Source organism: Danaus plexippus, chromosome 19 (genome assembly GCF_018135715.1).
Source record: "Danaus plexippus chromosome 19, MEX_DaPlex, whole genome shotgun sequence".
In the NCBI taxonomy this organism is placed as follows: Eukaryota; Metazoa; Arthropoda; class Insecta; order Lepidoptera; family Nymphalidae; genus Danaus; species Danaus plexippus.
In genome coordinates, this window is record NC_083549.1 from 6598428 (window position 1) to 6615513 (window position 17086).

Consider the following 17086-nt stretch of genomic DNA (forward strand, 5'->3'; position numbering starts at 1 on the left):
TACGTGCTCTGCTCTGATTGGTCGTTACTTAAATTACGATAATAATGTTATTTAATCTGTGAAAAACGTAACTTAATAAGTAAGATCAAATTAAAAGTTATTAGAAGCTTTTACAATTTCAATAAATATTAAACATTGCACACTATGCGTTAAACAGTAATTCAGTTGACAATGGCTACTTAATAACTTCCTACTTTAAATATAATCACAAATCCGTTATTAGAAACATGTTTTAGGCTTTACAACAATGTAAAAATGCGTATTAAATTATATTAAGATTTCTAAAATGTGTTTAGATGATAAAGAGACAATTTTATGCAGTATCGTACAATCAACAAGCAACTCCATCAATGGCTTCCTCCGACATATATGTGTGTTTTATTTTTCATTCTGATAGTTAAACAATACATAATAACTCTTGGGCATTTCAGTGTTTCATATAAATAATCACAATCAAGCAGTAATAATATTTTATACAAAATTAATCATCGCTTGCAGACTGTTATGTCGAATATAGCTTTAGGGTGCGATTTAAATACGTGATAATGTCACAATATTATAGACACGGATGTCTAATTTAATTTCTATGCACATTAGATTAATATATAAAAAATATTATAGTAGTGTAATGTTATTTTATACATTTTTTATCTTTATCAAAACATACACATGTTGTTATTGCGAGAGCAAAGTAAAGAAGCAATCTAAACAAAAATGAGACAGCGATTCCACATCATACAATTCTTTTCATATTCAACGCTTAATATTTGGTTTATGTTTTTTGGGACCAGATCACAGGATTTATATTACGGAAAATAAAATATACTTTTTTAGTTCAAAGGATTCTTATATTATATACATTTAGATAAAAATGTATTATCATCAAATAAATGATGAGTACATACTTGGTATCCTTGTTGAAATATCAGCTCACTAAAACATCAAACATGTGAGTTGATAAGAATAAATGATTTTTCAAAAAAATTCCAAACAATATGTAAATATTTTGTAATTATTCCGCCTAACTTCTCACTGAACTACATATTCCAGTACAATCATCAGAATATTGTAATTAAATTTTGATATATTACGTGAATCGTATAACGTTGAATTAAAAACGTGACTTGTCGTTATATAAATTTACAATTATATTTGCGTTGTATTTCCTTTATAGACTGCATCCACTTTTTAGTATTGGAATAAGAGTTGTAATGAAAACTTCATTCCTACCGTTTCATTTAAGCTCTTAGCTCTTTGAACTTGAGAGACGGCTCTAGTTGCTGATAAAAAGTGCTTTAGTTACAATCAACGCACAAACCCGTAAAGCTGGAACGTTGTGCGACAGTTAGTGATAGCAGACGCTAAAGAGAGGACGTCTTGAACTCTCTGCCTCTGAAAACTACGAAACGTGTTCGAAGTTTATAATGTTTGATTATCTTTAGGATAAACAATAAAAGTATTGAGTTATTGTGCTATTTACGACCGCTTACTGGAAGTTTTAAAAATTTACTTATTTTTTATCTGGTGATAATTTGTGTTAATGAGTGATTTTTTTTTATATGAATATAATATAAATATTAATTAAGTATATAAAAAACGCTACAATATTTTTGGGATTTTTTTGTTTTTTTTCTTTTTGTTAGGTGATGTTAATACTCTGTCAAACATAATTTTCGTTTGGATAATGGACTATAAAAAGTGATACTGCTTTGAATAATCAATGTCTTTGATTAATAATATAACAACAATTAATTAATAATATAACAATGGAGGTGTCAAACTCGAATAACATAACGAACGGTGAGTCTACAACTTCGTCTGTAGATCGTCAGTTTTGGGAGTATTTCGATACTGAAGAACGTAACATCACTTGGGATGATATTGGAAGACAACAGGGTGCTGTGCTCAGTGTGTACGGTGTCCTGATGATGGTGGGCGCCGCTGGGAACCTGGCAGTGCTGATAGCACTCTCTCGTACTCGGAGGAGACGCTCCAGGGTTGATCTACTCATGACACATCTAGCTATTGCTGATGTCTGTGTCACCTGTGGAGTAATTCCACTTGAGGTAATATATTTGTGTCGCAATAATCTGCTATTGCGACTAGACTATCTTTTTAAGAAGATAACTTACACGACGTAACGTATTGCCCTATATTACAGTTAAAATAGTTATTTTAATGTGCTTTATTTTAACAGTAAGATTTTACTAACAGTAAGTCAACACCAAAAAAGGAAGAAGTCAAAGCAAAAAAAATCATTATTTTTGATAACATCGTCCAGGATTAAGAGATTTGTCAGTAATCAGGAGTTCGTCTCGTTTAAGTCTATTATCAGTTGGAGGCAGAATAATTTGCCTCCTGGGAAATAAAGATGAGAGCTCGTCGGGATTCTAAATTTGTGTAAAAAAATAATTCTTATATATTATATGTTAATTTTTCAAAACAAGGTTCAACATATTCCGATGTCATAATTAATATTTGAAATTATTATGAAAAGAACCTTTTAAATTTTAAAATATGCCAATAATTGTATTTCATATAACTGTGAATATAGCAGCTATAATTGAATGTAATTTTCAATGAATTGATTCTATACAAATTAATAGTGCTTGGTTGAAGCTGGCTTGTAAAGTGATATTAGTATTTATATATATACTTTACCACATGATCTTTGGACGATAAATTATTAAATATTTTTTTACGATTTGTAAACTCATTATTTTTCTATTTTGCAAGGCTATGAATTTATCCCTTCACTTTAATATGAAAGAGAGATTTTTCTTGTATTAATATTAAACATCATATAAGTATAAGTTAAGGGCTGTTTAGGTTTTTCAATAGTGTCACAATGAATTGTGAACTAGCAAAAACATTGAGATATTTTTTTTAATTTCAATTGATTACTTTATTCTAGAATGTTTTATCTTCGTTTTTTAAATAATATCAAAATTAAAGGTTTAACATATTATACTAAATATTCTCATACCAAACAATAGTTCCAATATATTCTTAAGAAGTTACTAGCGAATATAAAATGGGTTGTCAAGTTGTAGGTTACTTTTAAACAAAGCTATATTCGGGATTGGGACATGTGTTATTTGTTTTTAATTCAAGGTTTTAAATAATTTGAAATAACTTTGTTGGTGGAAAATTTACATCTAAATGTTTATCAGTCAGAAAGTGTTGATATCGAGCTGAGGTTAGGTTGTTTTAAATATGGCCTTCGTCCGTGCACAGACGTGCACAGCATATTCTGCCAGTGTGGTGTAGAATGGAGGCTTAATTTAGGAATGTAATAAAAAACAGACTGGACTGAGTCAAATTGTTAGTAGATCTAAAACATCATAAATTCAATTAAATGCAAACGTTGATATCGAGAAAAGTGTATGTCAGTCTTGTTATTGACATCAACTGTCAATGATTTCCTTATTTAAATTGACTGCCAGTTTGTTCAAAAATAAAAAGAAAAAAGTAACCAAAATGTATTCTAAATACGAAAAGATAGTTTTATTTAAATGTATATTCCTTGTAAGTCTTTAAAATATTTTTTTCTTATTCACTCACTATAGTTTTATGAAATAAATTAATGTCACTCGAATAACACAATAACTCCGATTTAAATTTTAAAATAAGTCTTTCTACGAATTGTTGAACGAAAACTATTATGCGTGAAACAAAATAATAGGACACTTAATATAATAAAAAGACTATATATTTCAATTCAGAATCTTTTTTTCAGTAGAAGTTTCTGACTATGAGTTAAAAAAAATCTTTATCCTTAACTCGTTGTATTTATTAAGACAAAGGAAATTGAGAAGAGGTTGTTTATTCCTCCGTGATTTTGCTACTCTGTGGCTGCATAGAATTTAATTATAATTCCTCTGTATGGTAGAACATTTGTAAGACAAGACCAAGCAAAACAAGTAATAAGAATAGTTAAGAAACATTACAGATTTTATTTAGAAAATTGAAATCGTTTTAAATATACACGATATTATTACTACGCTTTCTCAACAGTCAACCAATGTTAGTCCTATAAAATGACTAACAATTTTCAAACTCACACTCAAAATATTTACGGTAACATAACAGAAATTTATTACATTATTAAGATATGGGAAGATATGTTTTAAGTTCATGATATAGGCGCATTATTTGAATAGATTTCGAATGAATAATCGTAGATTTGGAGAAATTATCACCGATTCCATATATATTTTTTATGATTATTTGTAATCGTATCCTCGTCTTTTGTCACATTGTAGGCTAAGGTCACTTCATGAGGCGTCACCAGGTTTTTATCTAGGCTATTTGACAACACATAATTCATATTAATCGTCACATTATTTGTATAAACGTGAATATTTTCATTAGTATGTCGCTGTATATAATATTTTTGTAATTTAGTTTTTCGTGCCACTCCCGTAAAAGGCAAGTTCTGGTCTAAGTTCGATAAAATTCGGTTAAAAATTTATCATAAAGAATTTGAAAACAGATTATCAAACGAAATTCTGTTAAAGTTTAAAACTTTTCCTCGCTTTTAGCGTTGCAACGCTCGAAATATATTAGATTTTTTATGTCACAAAAATTCTTTATTTCATTGGGATATTTTAAATAATACAAGTTGAAAAAAATACAAGTTCTCTTTAATTTTTCCTTTGTCGTAGCAAAAGATCTTCGTAATAAAGTATTTTGTGGATGTATTTCATATGTATAAAGTATTTTGTGGATGTATTTCAACGTATGTGCTCGATACATCAATCATTTAAGTAATAAATCAAAGTTCTTAACCAAACAACTTACTTTGTAACCTTTTCGTATATTCTGTAGCATAAGTTTATTGATAAGTGTTATGTAACAATCTTAATTGTCATTCAATCATTCATTCACTCAAATTACGTTCCAAATTTAAAGATTTATGGGTGCAAAATCAAAGGCAACCATGACAGTGCCGTTTTGTTAATGAACTGTTGCAGTTGATGATATTGGGCTATGATACATCAGCGTGATAGGAGATTTTATATTTTTCGTGCTAATATAATACTTATAAAAGGGTGTGTTGAATTTATTGTTTTTAATAGTATTCAAATGTTTTTGTTTTTTAATATCAGAACTCTAAAATGACAATAAAAATATGAAGAAAAAAGCGAAATCAAATAAAATGAATATCCACTAGTAATGGACATCTTTTCTCAAGCGCTTAAATTTAATGTCGTATTCGAAAAACCTAGCTGTCGATAGACAGAACTGACAGCTTAATTTATATATAAACTGTCTGAGCTGTCGTAAAAGTTCTTTAAGCTCTTTATGGTCAACCATTCGCTTTGTGTACGAGTGACAAGTTCATGTATCATCAGCGTGTGCAAATTGGAGGAGAAACAACTGTCGAGCAGAGATCAAAGGAGCATCGTTTGTATGTAGTAGATTTGCCAAAACAATGTTCGTTAGGCCTTGGTTAATTTCGTTATTTGTTTTAAAAGGCAACATAGTTAAGGTACCTTTTTCTTATATATTATTGAGTGTTTTATAACCGCGGAGTTCTTATTTACTCTCACGTACATTTTTTGTACCTGAATAATGTATTTAGTCCGTTATTGCTATATAGTTTGACATGAATCTTTCAATAGCTTTCTCGCGAAACCATTAATTTATACACTGTACCGAAATATCTATATTTTCATAATTTCCCGTGTAATCACCGTATTTGCTTTGTTCCAGATTGGTTGGAAATACACGAACGCATGGCTCGTCGGCAATCTTCTGTGTAAAATCCTCCTCGTGATGAGAGCTTTTGGTTTGTATCTGAGCTCCAACGTATTAGTCTGCATTTCCATTGACAGGTTTGTTATTGAGTACATGCCTCTGTCTTTGTTATCGTCGCTTTATTACTGATTTTAGGAAGGATGACGCTTTCAAATAAATTAATTTGTATAGCAAATACATTTAGGTCATTAAGGTTTTTATTATAATTTTAAAAGTTCATTTCATCGTTCGTTATCATTAATTTTAATTGGGAGATGGTTCAGGAAGTAGTTTTTAGTTGAACTTCGACCTTCAGTAGTTCAAATATTAGTTGTAGCTAATAATTTTTGGTTTGATTAATTTTCTTCATTTTGTACAGCAAATCTATTTTTAGTCCATCTGCGTTGCTTGCATTGAATAGAATTTTGTTTCGATTAGATATACGACGTAGGAATTTGATGTTTTTGTCAAAGTATTCTAATAATATTGACTAGCCAAAATATAAACAAATAGGGATATAAAGAAGCGATGCTATAAATATTTTTTACTTTGACGTATAAAGTGGGTTAGATGCAAATTTAAAAACTATAAAAAGTTGCGAAACGAAGAAGGTGTATCAAAGTTTCTGAGTGCGTTTTATAAAATAAAGTTTAAGACAGGTTTTTTGATCATTCGTTCAAGCTGTCTTTTCTCTTTTTATCACAATTATATTATAAAATATGTATAATGATGATGAGGATGTGTGTGTGGGTGCGAGAATTTGTGGGTTGTGGATATGTGGATGTGTGGGTGTAAAACTGTACGGGTTACGGATTTACGGATTTTTGTTGCACTTTAACGCATAAATAGCCTAACGTATTTTGATGCAACGTCACGATTACATAACCTACACATCAGAATAACACGTGTACTATAATTTATTAAGAAATTCCATGTAGTTACTACAGGATCAAGGCATACCAACTGTTTTGTGTTTATGAAAAATTTATGACGCGGATGATCTTCCAAGAAAACTAGAATGATATAAATAAAAAAGTTCTAAGGTCCTTAAGTAAGTCCTTAAGTAAGCCACCGTTAGTATTAAAAACGAAAAGAAAAATTTTAAACAGTTAAGATTTCACAGAGGCTTCTTATGATCTAGTTTCTTACAAACTACTACTTCGTCCTTATAACGGGCGGAAAGCTTTTGAACTTTGTCTTATTCTAATGAGATCTAAGATTTTCGCGAGTTTTATTCACTTAAATGAAACTAATATTTTTCGGATAAACTACGCGGATTTTTATTATTTTAAAAAACTACATAATCCCGAGACGAGATGTATCTCGTCTGCCTGTGATCACGGTTGCTGAAAAGTGACCGAAACGTCGGTAAAAACGAAGTAATTTATTTTGATAAGACTTAATACTGTATTTATGTAAATAGGTTTTCAATAAACGCTTTAGAATGTCAATTTTTAAAAGTTGTAAAATGAATATAGTATGTTATCCTTAAGAGATAGACATATGCCATCGCGGACTTTTCTATATAAAATACACAATTCCACCAGACATTGTTTTCTTATATCTCAAGGGGTTTTGGCAGCGTTTTCGTTAAAAGCTCACAGATGGCTCATGTTTTTCCGACACCTTCAACAAATATCGTTAATGTACACACAGATCAATACAAAACCTTGACAAATTATATATTAAAACCTTTTTCGACAATCACGCTATAGAGTGGTGAAAACCGTTTGGCAATCGGTGCATTAGTTTTTCTGTTTATTGCGAACAGACAGACAGATGCAGCGAGGTACTTTATCTATACATATAATAAGACAGTAAAAATCGAATGTCTGTACATGAAATATTTATCCAAAAAACTGATAGGAGGCAATTAAAGAAGAGTCATAGAAACCAAAAAAAACAATTTTTGGTTTTTTTGTCTGTCTGTCTGGTACGTTATAACTTCAAAACTACTCAACGGATTTGAACGCGGTTTTCACAGTTGGATTACATATAATTCGGAGTATTGTTAAAACTTTGTTTCGTCAATATCGCTTAAGGGAAAAAGAAGTTACGGTCAATTGAAAATTTACTTCAAGGACTGCTTCAAAACTTTTAAACACTACAACTTAATATTGATTAGTTATATATTATATATTAGTTAAGTTAAGTTGTATATAATATATTAGTAACTAAAAAAATATGTTCTTATATATGTTAATCTTATTATTAAAACTTATGAGAGGTAACAAAAATAACAAATAAGAAAGTGCGCGCGGGCGCGCGGGCGCGGTTGTAGTGTTGAACACTGTGCTCGATAGATGGAGTTGATAAAATACGTCATCAACCTAGATCCCGGTGTTAAGATTCTCCGTTGTGTAATGACTACGAGGCGGTTCGAAAATTCATAGTCGTTTGTTGGTTGTGGTTGTCTATCAATGGTTTTCTTTTGTTTGTTGGTTGTGGTGTGTTTGGTCATTTGTTATCATCTGTTTTCTGTATGTTATTATTTTAAGTTTGATATATTGTATATGGTTATGCAAAAAGCGACTAAGACGCGGGCGGAGCCGCGGGCAACAGCTAGTTTTATAATATGTATAGATAGATGAAATCAAATAGAAAAAAATATATTTTGTATAACACAAATAACGAACAACAAATAGTAAAAAAATGAAAAAATGCAATGAAAATTTAGGCTACCAACGTGAATAAATGAAAAACTTTAATAAACGTATTTAAAGATTACAATTTCTATAGAAATTAATCACCAACATTTGATATAAAGTTTAAATTAGAACGGCATGTCTGCTTCATATTTATATTGTTACATATTAAAATATAGTTATGGCATATGAATTTTTCGCAGATTCTTTGCTGTTTTATATCCTCTAAAACTGTCTGTGGCTAGAAAGAGAAGCAGACAAATGTTGTATGCTGCATGGACCGTAGCACTGTGCTGTAGTCTGCCTCAGGTAAGGATTTTAAATAAAAAATACCCATCGAATCTAATTGGATGCAAGTTTGTCGCTTTAGAAACATGTTCTGAATAACTCAAAAGTTAATTATAATTACTATCACACATAAAAGATGAGTCTAGTGTTCGTTTTTATTGCCAAGACTTTTTATAAGATTTAGAGGAATCATCAAAGAATAAGATAATCCCAAAAACCGGAAATGTAAAAAGGGGCATTTGTTTTTATGAATGGGATGAATCTATAAATCTTTTAAGGCCCCACAGAAATCGTTGGTATGAAGGGTTTTGTTTAAAGTTTGATGGCGCGAAATTGCAAATGATGTTGAGATGTTAGTAAAAATTAGAACTGGTTGCACATTGGTTAAATCAACGAATCCTCTAATACCAACGAAATGCTGACAGCTTCCGTCTTCTGAACCCCTATTCAGACGGGAGCTCAGCTGGGGAAGAAAGTAACAGTGCTATTTAACAAAGTTTATAATATTTACCATAAATTCTAAATCCAACTTTACTCAATTTCTATAAATACTGTTATATAATGCGTGACACAGATTAATTGTCCGTTTATTTTTTACACAAAATATTTCTGCAAGAAGAATATGTTGATTTATTGTTCGAAATTACTTGTTGGACATTTGTAAAACCACTTGACGCGGAGTATCTTACTATACTTTATGATATATCTTAATATTATCTTCCTTCCTTTATAAAATAATTTAATTGATACAAAAATTACTTTTTTCTTTATAACAAATCTCTCAGTCAGTCCGATTGTTATTGTTGAGGGATTATAGTCCGTTTGATCTAGTTTTTATTCCAGAGCGCTGTGTTTCGTGTGATGCATCACCCGTACGTGTCTGGCTTCGAGCAGTGCGTGTCCTTCGACGCTTTCTCAAGTGTCCGTTTGGAAGTGGCGTACAACGTGTTTTGTTTGTGCGCCATGTATTTCGTGCCTTTGTTAGTAATCACAGTATGCTATGTGTGCATTTTCTGTGAAATACGAAGGAGCAGCGATGAAATTAACGGTATAATATCATCGTTTCGTTTAATTTTTTGGTTTCTATATTAACAGTTTGTTGTGTATTAAAAATATTATGAATAAAGTATTTCTCTGTAACTTTTTTATATACATACAGAATGATAAACTCGCTGTTTGATATAGCGAATAGCTTCGTTAGTAAATCGACTAGGACCTGACTTCATGACAGTCATGACTTGTAAAGCCGATGTTAATGAAATTTTTCCTGAATGCTCAAATTTTTATTCAAATAAAAATCTGTAATCTAAAACAATAAGAAACTATTTTAAATCATAGTATATTAATATATAATAACAGACGAAAGGAAAAATTTTGTCTTGATTTGACATTCACTTAAAATTATTTTTCCGTTTCGATTGCTAGCAACAAAAATATATTTGAATTAACTTTTTGAACGATCGAGTAGCTTTGGACTTGTGACTGTATCAGTAAAGCAAAAATGCATGTTGCAAAGACATATCATCTTTACGTTAAGCTATTCTCTCCTTACACATGAGATAGATGAGATAAAGATTTTGTATAAATGTTTTTCACAAACAAAATTCCATACACACACATATTAAGAAGTAGTGTGATTGTGTCAATATAAACACTACAATATGTCAGTTTTTCTATTCAGCAATTTCATAATTTACTCTTTATTGTCTTTAATTTCCAGTCTATATAATGACATATTTTAATAGCATATATTTGTGTTAATCAGCTAAATGTCGAAGCAGTATAAACAGTGTTCGTCTACGGCGATCCGATGGACGGATGCTGGAGAGAGCTCGCCGTCGAACTCTTCGGATGACTGTCATCATAGTCACAGTGTTCGCGCTGTGTTGGCTACCGTACGCGACAATGGCTATGTGGTAAGAAAGTTGTACTATTGTAAGACAGAGTCCATGTACATTAATATGGATCAAAGTCATCATAAATACAGTATAAAGGAACATTTAAATAAAAAAATTACACAATTTTTCTATGATTACTATGCGTTTTTTATTATTTTAAACTACATGATCCCGACGTTGCGGTTACTTTGAGCGACCGTGATCACAGACAGACATCTCGTCTGTTGATCACGGTTGCAACAAAATAACCGAACTTCAGGAGTGTGTAGTTTTTAGAATAATAAAATACGCGTAGTAATCCGAAAAATATAAGTTTCATTAATGGGGGGGGGATTATTAGCGGCACTTCTTTATTTCTCCTTTGCAATAATAGCAATAGACGTGTTATATACTCGATGATGATGATGCTAAACTGTATCACAGGTATATGGTTGATCGCGAGTCTGCATCCCGAGTCGCTCCTCAGGTTCAGGACCTCTTGTTCGCGATGGCTGTGTCCAACTCCTGTATGAATCCCCTCGTGTATGGTTCATATGTGTTACGACTTAGCGGCGTAATACACAGAGTTTTTAAGAAAATCTGTTGTAGATCCACAACTTCTGATACCGTTGGTAAGTTCAGAGTTATTTTATTTGCAACACACACACAAAGAGAATATGCACACATACACACATAAATTTACACATAGGAACTATACAGTCTGGTTTTGGTCTGCTGATCTAAAGTGTACGTTTGCAACAAATTTTTCTCTTTTTCTGCTTACAATATTGTTTTTTCATTATAGTTTATTTACTTATTATTTTATTAGGTAACTCGGGTTCAAGTTCCTTGAAGAACAGGAACAACGTTCCAGTAACATGCTTGACTAAATCTGTTAAGGTAATATGGTGAAAATAAAATTAGAAGTTTAATTAATCTAATCGGTTAAGGGGGCTTTCATAAATTACGTGAGGTGTGTTTTTTTTTTATTTTCTGTCCCTCCCTCCCCCTTGGTGAGATTTCGTGAGATTCTCTTCAAGCCCCTCTACCATCCCTCACTCTCACTTGAGATTTTTCAAAATGTGGGTTTCTTACGTAATCGCATTATTATTGTAAAAAGAAAAAAACGCCTTGGGTTCTTATTTACGACTAGTTAACACTAATAAATAATCAATCGAATTAGGGAATTATCTTAATCGTGTTACGCTACGCTTAAGATCAAATCTTAAGCATGTACAATCTGGATTAAATGGACCAAAATAGTATACATTTTTTTGTTTCATTCGGAAAAAAAATTGTGTGATAATTGCCGAGACCTCCCCTCTCTCCAACGTAAGATTAGATGAGATTTGAGACTCGACCTCCTCCTCCCCCTTAAACATCTCTCGTAATTTATGAACGCCCCTTAAAGAAATAAAAAATATATATAAATACGTTTGCAAAGATAAAATAGAATGCCTATATATAAATCTTGTTGGAAAACATCTAGAACGGTCGCGTTGGACCTAGATTGGGCGTGCGATTCGCGGAGACGACGCTTACTCCACCTCCAGAACGTGGAGAAGTCAAGTCGGGTCAAGTGAAGTGTCGTGGTCGCGCCTGACATCCACCTGCTAGGCTATACTGCGCTCCAAGCGAGCGAAGTCGAGTGCTCAGCGAATACTGTAAATCCCGATCAACAGCCGTGTGAACACTCGTTACGATAGTGTATAGGACAGAACTGTTATAGACAAGGAAGTGTAAAGGAGACTGATACAACGTTAAAAGCAGGGTTTTGTTTAAGGGATATTGTAGACTTTAATTTATTGATATTGTAAAAAGATATTTATTCCTGTTCTTTGGTAATGCTACTTATGTCTCACTGAAGTTTATGATGTGTCTTGAAAATATATCGATGTGAAATATTCCAATATTTATTTACCTTTAAGAAAACAGTTTTATTAAATAGAAACTAGTATTATTCGGATATACTACGCGGATTTTATTATTTAAAAACTACATAATCACATCTCGTCTGCCCGTGATCACGGTTGTTGCAAAATAACCGAAACGTCGGGATTATGTAGTTTTTAAATAATAAAATCCGCGTAGTATATCCGAATAATACTAGTTTCATTTAAATGAATAAAACTCGCGAAAATCTTAGATCTCTTTATTAAATAGCATTTATTGTTGAAGTGATGTCTGAAAAATACCTAAACTTTTATGCAGTCAAATATTTTTTCTATAAAAACTATATCTCGTTCAATTGTAAGAGTAATCATGGTTTCACAAAAGTGCGTTGAATTAAATAAAAAATTAAATTTTGGTATAAAATATTTTATGAACGAACGAATTGAAGTGTATTTTATCTAATAAGTACTATAATTTTGGATTTGTCTATTTTTAATATCATGTAAATATTATTTTTATTGATAACCCCTCAAGGTTAATGTTCTTTTAAATCGACGATGTTTCTTTAAATGTTCATTCTTTCCGAGAAGAATTCTAAAAGTAATCAAGATCTTTTTAAGAAAAATTAAAACTACCGTCACCTATATTGAAGGTAGAATTTTCTTTGAGATCATCAACACCTTATGTTATGTATTTTTAAATTAATTTTGGCTGAATAATAAAATTAAAAGCTTAAAACTATTATTAAGTATTTTTTATTATATCTCCTGCCCCCTTGTTGAAATGTATTTGTATGGTTTTGTAATCATTGATTATTGAAATCTATATTTACTTATCATTTCATATATTAATAATCTTTAATTCTACGAAATTTTTTAAACTTTGAAATTACTTGATACAGATTTAAAATTTATTATTTAATAATCATTTATTTTGCCCGTATAATAAATACTCGACTTAACTTGCTCCAACCACATAAATAACTGACTTCTGCAAAATACAATACTTTAAATTATTGTGGTTATGCAATAACTAGAAAATGGTAAGATCTGTGTTTCATCTTGTATGCGGACTGATGAAGAAAGCTGATAGCACCAGCTACTCGACGAGGCACTGGCTAATGTGCATCAACGTGGATCGGGAAAATATAAAAGAAAAAATATATTTCCTTTGTTTTTATTAAACATAAAACAAGCGTTTTATTATCTCATTATATTCACTGACAAATAGCGAAAAGCTTACAGAGAACCTTCGCTGTATCAAATGGCTCTAGGGTATTGTAAAAGGCTTTATTAATTTTAATAAGTTTAGTTAGTTTTAAATACAGACAAAAATCATTACAGTCTATCATTTGAAGGTGGAGAGGCAGGGTATGTTTATATTATGTTTGTTGTAGATACAAGGATAGTAAAAATTCAATCTCAGCTACTTCAATAGCTTTCGTTATTTGCATTATTTTAAAAGTCAAAGGATGATATCAGTTACGAGAGGCGCTTTTGCTGACATTGAATAGAAATGAAATCTTAAACAGTTACAGACTGAAACAAATAAAAATATATAATATTACCTTATATTGCCTGAGCTGTATTCTTGTCTTTTTGTTTTAAGATTTTATAGTTATAATAAAATTTTTTTTTAAACATTAGTGATATTTTCATGATTCATCTTTAAGTTTTCAACACTGTTAAAGATTAAAAATGGGTTTTATCTCCTTTAATATAAAATTATTTTTATTTTATCATGTTCGGGTAGGTATTGACAGTATGGTTTAAGTGAAGTCTTTGTGAAGTTATATTTGTGTATAAGTTTTTGATGTATGTGACGATGGGTGTAGTCTGTTTGAACTAGAGTGGGGCAAGCTCGTGTAATATGTTGTGTATTTTCTGGCTTTCTGCGACATTTTGGACATAAATCTGATTCTGTGATACTTTAAGTATATATTTTTTTATAATTTATTTTATTGTTAACCTGGTCTTGAATGGCAATTAGAAAGCTCTCTGTTTCGGGGAACAGGTAAGCTTTTTGTAACCATTTATTTGACGGTGTGAAATTATTATGAACTTGTACAGTAGCTGCGTGTGTCTGACTAGTATTTACTTCATTGTTAAAAAAAAAATTTGAATGTTTTGTATTTGATTTCGCCAAAGTATTTTTAAATCAATTACCCCTCTTCCCCCTAATTGCCTTTTCATTGTTATCTTTCTATAGCTGATTTCAGATGGAGATAATTATATTTAGTTTGTGTGAGTCTAGTTTTTATTTCCAAATTCTTTATCTGTCTGAGACCATCTGATTACCACGAAGAAGTTAGTGAGAACCGGAATAGCAAAAGTATTAATAGCTTTTATGAGGTTTTACGAATAAAGTTGTTTTTTGCACAGCTGGTTTACTCTTTTGATATATTCAGTAGTAAGAAATTGTTTTAATTTTGAGTGATTAACATCCTTAGCTTGAAGTATACCCAAATATTGATAAAAATCCTCTTCTGACATCCCGGTTATATTTATTTCCTCACTTATATCAATTTTTTCTTAAATAACTTCCCTCTTTTTATAATTGAAGTTTTGCATATACTATCTAAAATTCATATTTTTACTGAATAGCGTTGAAATTTTTTATGTGATGATTTACTAAATAGTTTTATGTCATCCATGTACATCAAATGAGAAACGGCTGTATGACGTGTCAATCGATATCCAAATTTAGAATCTGATATTATTCTAGATAGAGGATTTAGGGCGAGACAAAACCACAAAGGACTGCGAGAATCTTCCTGGAAGATGTCATTTCTAGTATGAATTTCCACACAACAGATTTTAGATGTTTTTGGTATTAAAGTTACTGTGGTTCACCAGTTAGACAAGGCCTCTCTCAGAATATTTTAGAATATTAGGATGAATCTTGTGTGTATGTAAAATTTGAACTAACCATGAATGTGGGACACTATCAAAAGCTTTTTTGAAATAAATATAAGTGACATACAAATATCTATTAAATTTCTTTGAATGTTTTAGCATAGTTGAATCTATGATTAATTGTTCTTTGCATCCTCTGGTTTCGCCTGCATCCCTTTTGTTCCTCTGACATTACATTATGTGCTTCCAGGTGTGATACTATTTTGTTGGTAAATCAGGATGTGATTATTTTATATATTGTTGGTAGGCATGTTATAGGACGGCACTGTGATGGATCTTGGGATTTTTGGCTTTTTGTTAGCATGTAGGTGAAACCGGTTATTATAAAATTTGGGTATGGAGTTCTAAAATTAATTAGATCTGAAATTGTTTTCGTTAGAATATCATGTCAGGACGTAATTTTTTTATATACCAGAAATTATGTATCTGGTCTATTCCAGCAGCTTTCCAATTTTTCGTCTTCTTTAAAACTACGGTTAAATCATCTAATTTTAATTTTATAAATTCCGTCTGTTCCATATTACCCCGTTTCTCATTCTCTTATTCAATCCATTTTGCCCGTAAATTGCATCCGCTCCTTTTTCCCAAATCCCTGCCCAGTAGTTTTAAGTTCATCTTTATTTGGTATCAGTTCTTCATTGTTTGTATTATTCGAGGTAGTACTATTCAATGATCTATAGAAAACTTTTTGTGTTTTCTATTAAGAGCTTTCCTTTATCTTGCAAGTCTATGTGCTTTCAAAGATAGTTTCTGCTTAAGAGTGTCTATATATTCTTCTGGTTTCTTGTTTTCTTGTTCGTGCAATTTCGTATTTTTAAATATTATCTCCACTTTGTCTATTAGTTTTTTAGATCTATCGCCTCTTATATATTGAGTTAACCTACTAATATTTGCTGTAAAGTCTAAGCTTTTTAATATCGTTTTCTAATCTATATTCCCAAGCTGGCTTATGATTCTTTTTCTTCTGCATCTTCAACATTTTCTGACTTAATTTTATAGCCAAGTTTTGTTATTATTACGAAAGCAGAACAATATATTAATGCAATAAACCGGAATCCGATGAAAAAAAGTAGGTATTATACGATTATTAAGGGTGTAGATTAGATCATAAAGTAATTTACCCTCTTTTAATAGCGGTAATTTTGGTCGGCTTTTAGGATCAGTACCTTGAAATGTTATTAGTGCCGTTTCTAAAAGATTCTTCAATGTTTTCTTGTTGTGGGATTTCTAAGCTTAGAGTGTATTCTACTTCTGTGTCGTGAACTAGCGATATCAAATTTGTCTGTGTAGAAGCATCAGTTTGTGTAATAGTGCAAGTTGTGGGGCCATTAACTGTATTATGTGTCTTAATTAACGGGTGTGATTGTGAATGGGGTGAATGCGATGATGTATCTATTTGATTGTTTAAATCCGCTTCCCTTCTTAATTGTTCAATAATATCCGTTTTAAGCTGCGCTATTTCATCCTCACCTATTAATACTCTTCTTTGATCTGCGATACGTTGTTGACTTACATTCCAACCCGGATATTGTGTTTTAAATTTGTCGAATAGCCGTTTAGGGCACATAACTTTACCAGTGTCTAATTTTGTAATATAAAGATAAGTACGTATAATAAACAAATTAGCTTCTTTGTCCCACTTCATGCGTACTCTGGACTTGCCAGCTTTGGTGATCGCAGGTTGTAAGCTAGAAGCTCCCTGCGAGACATCCTCAGTTGGCCTGTT

General features: G+C 31.2%; 1 protein-coding gene across 1 annotated transcript; it reads left to right on the top strand.

The window, feature by feature from the left end:
* Positions 1 to 1354: 1354 nt before the first annotated feature.
* On the top strand, positions 1355 to 12820 carry LOC116768034 (adipokinetic hormone/corazonin-related peptide receptor variant I-like). The gene is made up of 8 exons (XM_032658649.2): positions 1355 to 2066; positions 5719 to 5840; positions 8591 to 8696; positions 9519 to 9723; positions 10441 to 10591; positions 10997 to 11184; positions 11382 to 11452; positions 12042 to 12820. Exons 1-8 carry the CDS (start codon positions 1767 to 1769, stop codon positions 12153 to 12155), a joined length of 1257 nt encoding a protein of 418 aa, XP_032514540.1. The 5' UTR covers positions 1355 to 1766; the 3' UTR covers positions 12156 to 12820.
* The last annotated feature ends 4266 nt before the right edge of the window (positions 12821 to 17086 follow it).

Coding starts and splice junctions, on each gene's coding strand:
- LOC116768034 (XM_032658649.2), top strand. CDS start 1,767: ATGGAGGTGTCAAACTCGAATAACATAACGAACGGTGAGTCTACAACT. Junction 10,592..10,996: donor TACGCGACAATGGCTATGTG/GTAAGAAAGTTG, acceptor ACTGTATCACAG/GTATATGGTTGATCGCGAGT. Junction 11,185..11,381: donor CACAACTTCTGATACCGTTG/GTAAGTTCAGAG, acceptor TTATTTTATTAG/GTAACTCGGGTTCAAGTTCC.